Here is a 10,472-nt window from a genome sequence, read left to right as displayed (position 1 = left end):
AATATAACTTTCACCCTGGTCCTTGGTCATTATGAAACAGAATGTACTGTTTTCTTACCTAGTCACTAATTTTATTTTGAATTAAAGTCTTAGTTCAAAGGGAACATAAACATACGTACACATACTGGTACCCAGACCTACACATGCAGCCACTGTATACAAAAGGAATGCAAGCTTGGACTGTGCATTTATTTTCCAGGCTTCAGAGAGAACGCTTGGTGTTTAGTGAATCCTGATCTTCAGGAAAGGTTAGTGCAGGTTTCTGTTTGCCCCATAACCCTCATTTTATGGATGACATATTGTGCATTTTCTATCCTTGCTTCCTTTGAGTAATGATATCCAGTTCATGTCCTCTCATCTCCCAGTTTCCTTGGGACAAATGTCCACTATAAAGAGCTGAGTTGTGCTGGTTACTGTTGGAACCTTTGATTTCTTTCATTCCCATATATCTCATTTTTGGAACAAGGTAAGTTTAACACAAATAAAAGAAGGCCCAGTGACCAGTGTTGTTGAATCCCCATAGGCAAGTTATATCTTCCTCCTTTATTTCTACAGATCACTCTTGTCAAAGTCTAAGGTTTCCAAAACCTTGTCAAACAATAAAAATCAGAAATGTTGACATGCTTTGAGTTTCCAACATGGCTAAATGTCAAATTATAAACATTATCCTGTTGTTGGTGTTATTGTTCTTTTTAGTTGCCATCAAGTTAGCTCCAACTTATGGCGACCTTATGAATACACTGCCCTGTCAGTCCTGTAAGAACTTCATAATCTTTGATATGTTTGAGTCCATTGTTGTGGTTATTGTGTCAAACATCATCCTACTCCACATAATTATTGCTATTCTATTTTGTGTAAGTTGTATTGTTTACAGTTGAGGTCTTGGCTATATGTTCTGCTTTTCTGTTCCTTTATAAGAAAAATTGGTGACATTATCTGTTCCAAAAACAATCAGTGTTTGCAGTTATGTCTGAGGTCAGCCTAAATCACATAGATGAACATCAGACACGGCGACTGGAAGAGATGTGCATAGTCATTGATGAAAATGACAAGGTCATTGGAGCTGAATCAAAGAAGAATTGCCACCTGAATGAAAACGTTGATAAGGGTAAGGTGAACAGATGTTCATGTCTGTGTTTCAGAGATCTACCTTGTCAGCTCTATTTTCCAGAATCTGAAAATGTGTGGAGGGAAGTATTTTCAGAAATGAGAATGAGACACTCCACACATGTGATGCTTCTGCATTTGTCATGCTTTGAAGAAAATTCAAGAAATGATCAGTCATTTTATTGTGAGCCCTTCCTTTGCTTCAACTGTTATGATAAGCTCAACAGCCTGAAAATTCAGTTTTGCTTAGTTAGGTTTTCCCTCTTCTCAACCTATATTGCACAGCCATAATAGCATGCTGTGGTGATGAAGGCCACAGGTTTTATAGTACAAATTATATAAATTCTATATTAATTCTACCTCTGTGTTAAAAACAACAAAAAAGAAAAAAAGAAACTCATTGCCACTGAAGTGATTCTGACTCATGATGACCTCAAGTGTTACAGAACAGAACTGTGATCTGTTTATTCCATACTGACCCTGGGTGGGTTAGAACTGCCAACCTTTAGGTTAGTATCCATTGCTATCAAGTCGATTCCAACTCATAGTCACCCCTATTGGGTTTCTGAGGCAGTAAATCTTTATGGAATTAGATTGCCCTGTCTTCCTTTCATAGAGTGGCTGGTGGGTTTGACCTGCCAACCTTTTGGTTAGCAATCAAATGCTAACCAGATGCATAGTGGAGCACGAATCATGTGTGCCACACAGGGACCTACATCTGTGTTCCAAAACTGACTGTCACTGAGTCAATTTTGACTCATAACAACCCTATAGGACAGGACAGGACTGCCCCATAAGGTTTCCAAAGCTGTAATCTTTACAGAAGCAGAATGCCACATCTTTCTCTGTATTACTTGGAGTGAATTACTTAACTTCTTTACTTTTTAGCTTTCTTAATTATAAAATAGAGCAAAATAATAATACCTAGCTCGAAGTTGTATCATAACTGAGTCAATGAAGTGCTTAGCAAAGTGCCCAGTATGTTCCCATGTTGTTGTGTGCCGTTGAGTCGGCCCCGACTCATAGTGACCCCTCCTTGGGTTTCCAAGGCAGTATCACTATGGAAGGAGATTGCCTAACCTTCCTTCCAAGGAGTGGCTGGTAGGTTTGAACCGCCAGCCTTCTGGTTAGCAGTCAAGTGCCTTAGGCACTATGCTACCAGAGCTCCCAAGCTCCTATGTAGTGACTGTAAATGTGGATTTTGTTGTTACAAGTTCTTGGCTGAATGAAGCAAAAACTGTTGACATAACCTTCGTGTATATATAAATTCTACACTGTTTAACTGACACTTGTTCTTTCAGGGCTGTTACACCGAAGCTTCAGTGTTGTCCTGTTCAATATGAATGACCAACTCTTGATTCAGGAGAGATCAGACAAGAAATACACTTTTCCAGGTAAGTCCATTCATTGGAGCTTATTGAAAAAGATATTGGCTTCATACTTGTTTTTCCTTCAGGTCATCTGGAGCCTTGACTAGTTAGCAAACCCATGGACAACTTTGTTTTTGGAAAGTAGAACGACCCCATTAGACAATGGAGGGAACTCAAATCGCAGGCATGTTTTGGTTACCTAGTGCCACTGTGACAGAAGTATACCACAAATGGGATGCTTGACCAGTTTATTCTCTTACAATTTAGGAGGCTTTAAGTAAGTCCTAAGTGTCAGGCTCTAGGAGCTGGGTGAAAGCCCCTTGACCTTGAGCTTCAGCTCTGCCTCTGGCTCCTGACCCACTGAAGCTAGAGGCACCTCTTTGCTCAGGAAGCTGCTAGCCACTGAGGCTGACAAACCCAAAGTCAACAAGTGAAAAAGCACAGTCCCGATATTATCAAACCACATGGCAGGCCATTGATTGGAGTCCATTAAAAGTCCCAAGATCAGGACCATAGTCGCAGGGGACATCAAGCTCAATTGGCATAACATACTATATAAAACATTGTTCCACCTCCTACTTTGGCGAGTAGTGACTGGGATCTTAAAAGCTAGCAAGCTGCCATCTAGATGCAACAATGAGTCTCTCCTCGTCAAGAAGAAGAAAATAAAAATTAATGGAAACAGTCAGTCCTAGCAACTGGTACACCATCCGATCTGCAACCTATACAACTATGAGACCAGAAGAACTAGATGGTGCCCGGCTACCGCTGTCATCCACTTTGAAGGGATGTAGGAGATCCTGGATAGAGAGGGAGAACAATGTGGAACAAAACTCAAAATCATTTGGAGGCAAAAAAAAAAAAAAAAAGAAAAAAGAAGGTGGGGACCAGGTTTGCTGGTCCAATAGAGCCTGGTGTAACCACTGAGACTATGGCCCCTAGCTGCCCTGCGGGTCTGGAATTGAAGCCACACCTGTGGTTTCCAGACAAGCAAAGTACAGGCATGTGAATTAAACATTTACCTGAAGTAGACACACGCCCTGGAGAGAACAATCATGGGAGAAGGAAGGGCTGCTTATGCACAGGGAGACAGCTCAGGGCGCAGAAGAGTATGGAGGGATGGACACTGGGAAGAGGTAACTATGGGGAAGAAGTGGGAAGGGAGCTGTGGCATTGTAAATTTTGGTCAATGACGTGAGACAAAGTATATTGTGTGAACTGCTGTATGAAAAGTGAATTTACTCTGTAAATCTTCACCCAAATCAAAATAAAATTAAAAAAAAAAAAAAAAGTCCCAAGATCAGCAGAGCATGGCAGGTTGCTGAACAACTTGGCTATATGCAGGGTCAAGCATGCCATAAACTCAAGACCATTCCTAAAGCTGCTTCTTATATATGGGAAGCAGACCACATCCCTAAAGCAGCTACTCAGGTGCTCCAATATATTCCACCATGGAGTTAATTACCAATCTCACCATGGGGAATAACTACATCCAGCTGCCCAGGCACTCAACCAGGCCCAGCTACGCTGACATACAAACTACCACAAGGCAGTTTACAATTTTTTGTGAGGGTTTTTGGGATTTGTTTGTTTTAGAAATGCAGGTTTGGGAATAATAAAAGATATTAGAGACTTGTGGTTCTAAGGAATTGTCAATTTAATGTAAATATTTTGTGGCCAAGAACTGGGAAGATGAACTAATGATATGTTGAAAGCCCATCACTTGAAAATTAATTTTATTTCATCTTCTAATGACTGAGAAGAAAATTATGTCATTTTAGAAAAAGGAATTCACACTAGAACTAGACACTTTATGTATGTTTTTCAGGGTGTTTTTCAGACAGCTGTTCTAGTCATCCATTATACAACCCACTGGAACTGGAAGAAAAAGATGCCATTGGAATTAGGAGAGCGGCCTTGAGACAGCTGCAGGCTGAGCTGGGGATTCCCCCCGAGCAGGTACCCACCTACTGCCCACAATAGCTTATCCTTGATTTACAGAACAAGTCTTGAATAGAACAGTGCAAGGGCCACTTGTTGCTTATTCTTTTCATGAAAGTTTACTAACTTTCATAAAACTTAATCAGATAAAAGTTTAACTGTATCAGGATTCTTGATCCTGATAGAAAGTCTAGAAAGATAGATATAACTATGGGGCTGAAATGAGCTTTTAAATGTGTTTGTGGATTTCAATTATCTTGTTGCTGTTGTCACATGGAAATATATTTTGATCTAGATGTTATTACTTAAGAAGTAGACACTGAATTAATGGGCATTTATTTCTATAATAAATAGAGCTTCCTTGTGGAACAGCAGCAAGTCTGATTCACAGGATAATCTGTGAAAACATACTAAAGAGATTGTTCCCTGAAATCAATGCGTGAATGCTCCCCAGAAATTTACTCAGTAATGTGTTACAGCACTTCTCATGTTCTATGCCTGTAACTTTCATTGTGTGCACAACAAAATGGAAGTATCAAAGCCAGAATTGTGACTTCTTCACTATGCTCTGTTGTTGTTAGTTGCTGTTGAGTTGATTTCAACTCACAGTGACCCATGTTATAAGAGTAGAACAGCTCCATAGGGTTTTCTTGGCTGTTCGACTAATACCAGGCCTGTGTCCTGAAACAGCACTGGGTGAGTTCAAACCACCAACTTTTAGGTTAGTTGTTGTTGTTAGGTACTGTTGAGCATTAAAAAAAAAAACAAGCCAAACTCACTGTTGTTGAGTCAATTCATCTCATAGCAACCCCTCTGAGGGGGTATCTCTACACAAGTAGATTGCCCAATTTTCCCTTCTGAGGAGTGGCTGGTGGGTTTGAACCACTAGCCTTCTGGTTAGCAGTCAAGTGCCTTAGGCACTACGCCACCAGAGCTCCCGTCTCTTGAGTGGTAGTCAAGAGTAAGTCATTTGCACCACTCTGGCACTTTCACTGTGACCTACCCAGTGCTTAAAAAGGATGTAGGTATGGAGTGGCCAGTAGTGCCTTGGGAATCAGGCCTGGTGATCTGCTACTACTGTTAATATAACAGCCAAGAAAACCCCATGGAGCAGTTCTACCCCACACACATGGGGTCACTGTGAGTTAGAACCAACTTACTAATACAGTACTGTACACATTCTTTGAATGGGAGGGAAAAAAAGGTGTTCTAAAATCTTTACTTTCTGCATAATTGATTTAAAGCTGGATGAATTTGTGTCACAGATTTCCACAAACGATATCATTTTCATGACGCGAAATTACCACAAGAGTCGATCAGATGGAATCTGGGGAGAAAATGAAATTGGCTATCTTCTGTTTGTGAGGAAAAACTTTACAGTGAATCCAGATCCCATGGAGATCAAAGATTATAGATACGTAACCAAGGAGGAGCTGGAGGAGCTCCTGAAAAAGGAGGCCAGGGGTGAGGCAAGGTTCACCCCATGGTTTAAAACCATTGCAGAGGATATTCTGTTCAAATGGTGGCATCATTTACATGATATCTCCCCATATGTTGAGCCTGATAAAATATACAGACTGTGAAAATATGTAGGAAAATAACGTTCAAAGTTAAGGCCTACAATCCAAACCACGTTATCTGTACCTCTTTCAGGTTAAAATGACATTCATGTTATCAATGCTCAATTGCAGAAAGGATATTGTTTTGAAATTCCATTCATCATTTACATTTAGCTTAAGATTCCACTTTATTTTACCTAAGTGCTCCCTTATGATGTTCTTCCATGCCTTAAATTTTCAACTGCTTCTCTTGATTAGGGGAACACTTTTTCTCCCAAAACTTTCTTTCTGGTAGCTTCAGTATCCCTCAGCCCTTCCCCTCTTGGAGCCTCTGAGGTTTCGGAGTGAGCTGTTTCATTGGAACAACGTCTGCAAAATCTTGCAAAACAAACCACACTCACTGCCATCAAATTGATCCCGACTCACAGTGACCCCTACTAGGTTTCCAAGGCTATAAATCTTTACAGAAGCAGACTGATTCATTTTTCTTCCGTGGAGTTCGAATCACTGACCTTTGGTTAGCAGCCAAATGCCTTAGCCACTACACCACCAGAACTCCTTGCAAAATCTTGCAAAAGATCTACATATATAAAACTTGCTTCTAAACCTCTTGCTGGTATTCTCTCAAATTAAGGGTAAGGCCAGACAGGGGGCAGAAGAGCATCAATGGGGCACAGCTGCACAGGAGGGGTGATGGCAATGAGGAAGCCAGTACTCTTGTACATGGTTCCTGTTTCCCAACCACCTCCTCTCCCTCCCAGACCCTAAAGAGGAGTCTCCATGGTGACCTCTGCCCTGTGATTTGAACACATGTCCTTGAAGAATTTCCTCCTTTAGATGCATGTGCTGACAATATATATGGGGGGAAAAAAAGTTTTAATTTAGTAAATAAATCTCAGGAAAATACTATCTTATCATCCAGTGAGTTAAACAAAAAAATTATTCTTGTTCCTTGTTTTGTTTTACATCAGCTAGTCCTGACTTACAAGAAATATATGCTTGTTAGTGTATAAACATAATTAAAAAATTAAATTGTGTAATTTCCTTCAAGGTAGAAGAAGAGGTGAATCTTTTTAATGAAATCTTATTGCTGTTACATTTATTAAAATGTTTAGCATGGAAAATGCTGTAACGAAAAATCAGAAAGCTTGTAAAAGCTATTTTAATTCATTGATTTTCTGATTAAATGTTGACTGAAAACTTTTATTTCAATGCTCATTAAATTCTTCGGTGTTGGCATATGAATTTGGCCACTTTCCTAATTCATAATAAAAATCAGATAAAATTAATTCTTCCTTGAGAACTTACTATTTTGCAGGAATCTTGGGGTTATTATGGCCATTTCCAAAATCTGAATAAAGTCTGTAGATTACACAATAGTATTTTATCAATGTTATTTTATTGTATTGAACTAATAGAATATAGTTTGAACTCTCCCCAAAGTTTTAATGTTTATGTTAAGATTACTTGTATAAGCACATTTAAGAACCATTTGTAATGTTTTACCTCCATTGATAAATGTTGGTTGAACAATACTTCCTGAAAAGTTATTTCCTGATTTCACCAATTCTATTGTTTATGTAAGAAAATGTACTTGTTTTTAGAAAATGCAAACTAAATATAGGGATAAAGAGACATCTTGTCAGCAACTAATACAGAGCCTTTTCCAAAAATTATTAAGAGTTTCCAAAACTCTAAGCTAATAGATATGAAGCGCTGTAAAATGGACTCAGAAAAATTTGATTAATAGCATTGGCTCTAGTGAAAACAGAAAACCTGGAAGAATTATAACCATGGAAGAAATTCTAAGAGTTGTTGAAATAGGTATAGCGTTAAAGGTTTTCATCCAGGTTGAGGAGGCAAGGGAACATGTTTACCATGGAATGAGGGTTCTAAAGAGAACACTGGAAATCTGGGGAGTAAAAGACAGCAGGAAAAGAAATCAGAGAGGTACTGGGATCAAAGTGCAGAGACACTTATATTCCAGGGGCTGTAAGAATAATGAGGAATTTACATAATGACAAAATTTCCAAAGATTTATGCTCTGCCAGAAAAATAAGCCATCAGGTTCCTGAGCACTGGGAACAATGGACAGAACACAGTGACTGCCTGAGAGTCATTTTAGCTCTGACAGAAGTCTGAAGGCTGGATCTTATCTGTGGTGTGAAAAGTGTCTTGATGGCTTGCTCAGAATCACACACATTCCCACTCCAGAACCTATCATTAGGCTCCAATAACTGGTTGGAGCCTACACAATGACAACAAAAACAAGCCCACTTTTTCCTCCAAAGGGGCAGCTTTAAACATCAAATTAAATAACGTTTTAGTCTGGGGCCAAGCAATTTATGTATTTCACCTCTTGTTGATGCTGCTTTCGTCTACTTTTACTCACTGCCGTAGAGTCGGATCTGACTCATAGCGACCCCTCCTTGCGTTTCCGAGGCGGTATCACTATGGAAGCAGATTGCCCACCCAACCTTCCTTCCAGGAGTGGCTGGTGGGTTTGAACCTCCAGCCTTCTGGTTAGCAGTCAAATGCCTTAGGCACTATACCACCAGAGCTCCCCTACCTCCTTTTAGAAGTCTGAAATTACCTTTGTATTTGCTTTACTTTTCTCCTTGGTCCCAACCTCCCACCTGGACCTCTCTCAAATCAACATTAAATAAAAAGAATTTTATTAATTCCACAATTCCAAGATACCCTCAGACCAGTTCTCTGGTTAACATTTTCTGAGAATACCTCTTGGAGTTTCACTCTTTTAATAAAACTCTTTACGGCATATGAAAATCTTAATGTTAAAAAAAAAAAACTGTAGTGTAACATTTTAAACATGACTGTGTGCAAGAATTATACTCCAAATACAACAGAAGAATGTCACTGTATACTTTGAAAGTGTACCTTGTCAGCTGGGGGAACTGGCTAAAGAGATGAATGCCAGTTTCAGGTTACTGCACACAAAGCAACTGTTAATACTGGTTGTTTTGTGGTCATGAAAGGATGTTTTAAATATTTAATCATATATATAAGTTACATCTTACTGTGTTTCAGATACATTTTAGGAAGATGCTCAGGAGTTTGAATTCGTTTGTACCTCGTAATTTTTTCAATTTTAAAATAGAAAATAGGCTTCAAGAGGTGCTTTTAGGGAGGGTGTTTGTGTATTTTACTGAATACACATAATTTTCATCCATGAGCAGAGGAAGCAGGAAATGTCCACATTTAATTGCTGTAGTGCCTTACGGAAAATTTTATTCCAAATAAAGTATTTTGTGTTTTGAAAATAACAAAGAAATGTCATATATATTTTTTCCCTTCTCATCTGCCCAAATTGATAGTGATTTGTAACTAAACCAAAAAAAAAGAAAGAAACAAACAAGTAAATCAAAACCACTTTGTGATAGAAATTTATTGAAGATAAAACAGGTGAAGACAGATTTACAATGACGTATAGCACAAAAGGAATAGAAAATAATTGGAGTGAGCATTTGCAGCCCTGGGGTTCCAAATACACTCATCACCACCCAGTCCCTCCCGGGTCTATAGGACATGGACCCTGGCAGTCATCTCTGTAAGTCCACAAATGGAGATGTTTTTCCCACAAAAAAGGGGTAACTTGTGTGTGGGTCCCCCTTGCAAAAGAAGACAAGGTTTTTTTCCATCAAAAGCGACAGTTATATCAGTTAAGTCTTTCCAATTCAGTGATTCTCAAGCAATCAAAACTCCATTAAATGCATAAACCACTGTCCACTCAAAATATTCGTAATATTATGGCATAACAAAAATTCCTCAAAACTGTGTAGATAAAGGTTAACCATGATTTTCAGCAAAGCAACAAGTGCTTTATTTATTTTCCATTTATAATCTTTATTTGCTATTATGAAATACCAAAGCAAACCAAAAAACAGGGACATAAGTGTACTCACCACCACTGAATTATACACTCAAACAATGTACATTTTAGGTTTTGTACATCTTACTACACACACACACACAACCAACAATAACAATGAACGAACAAACAAAAAACCCCTAAAGTTCAGGCACACAGTTTCAATAAAAAAGCACACTTATCTCCTGTCCTTTTTACCAGATTTCCTCTTTCCAGAGAGTAAGTGTTTGGGTTTCATATCAAATACGTGTCTATCCGCCTCCCCTTTCTTCCCCAAGCGATTCATCTTCTTCTGAGCCTTCTTCATCATAGTCTTGGCTTTTTTCACCATCTGTAAAGGAAGAAGAAATGTAAAATACTTTAACTACTGAAAACATAAATTCCTACTTTATATTATAATTATTTGGTGAAGTCTGTCTTAATGTCCCTAGTCCATTAAGTTCTATGAAGAATTCCTGATAGTCCTTGTGGTGGTTATGTTTGTGTGTCAACTTGGCTGGGCCTGGCTGAGTGGCTGGGCAGCTGGATGTAGTATTCCCCATGATGAGACTGGTAATCAACTCCATGGTGGGATCTACTGTGAGCAGCTGAGTAGCTGCCTTTGGG

At 39.0% G+C, this 10,472-nt stretch overlaps 2 protein-coding genes across 2 annotated transcripts in view; one reads left to right on the top strand and one right to left on the bottom strand.

Moving 5' to 3' along the window:
* Positions 1–966: 966 nt before the first annotated feature.
* On the top strand, positions 967–6,001 carry LOC103205128 (isopentenyl-diphosphate delta-isomerase 2). The gene is made up of 4 exons (XM_007950398.1): positions 967–1,108; positions 2,409–2,501; positions 4,306–4,436; positions 5,684–6,001. The coding sequence occupies exons 1-4, from the start codon at positions 967–969 to the stop codon at positions 5,999–6,001; spliced, it is 684 nt and encodes a 227-aa protein (XP_007948589.1).
* A 4,043-nt stretch (positions 6,002–10,044) lies between these two features.
* GTPBP4 (GTP binding protein 4) overlaps positions 10,045–10,472 on the bottom strand; it is a 38,310-nt gene continuing 37,882 nt past the window's right edge. The window contains exon 17 of the mRNA XM_007950396.2: positions 10,045–10,197. Coding sequence (XP_007948587.1) covers positions 10,045–10,197 — 153 coding nt within the window. The remainder of the gene's footprint in view (positions 10,198–10,472) is intronic.

The sequence above is a fragment of the Orycteropus afer genome, unplaced genomic scaffold (assembly GCF_000298275.1).
Source record: "Orycteropus afer afer isolate SDZICR_OR568_19922 unplaced genomic scaffold, OryAfe1.0 scaffold00271, whole genome shotgun sequence".
NCBI lineage: Eukaryota > Metazoa > Chordata > Mammalia > Tubulidentata > Orycteropodidae > Orycteropus > Orycteropus afer.
Note: the sequence above shows the minus strand (reverse complement) of the source record. Positions and strands in the feature narration are given on the sequence as shown.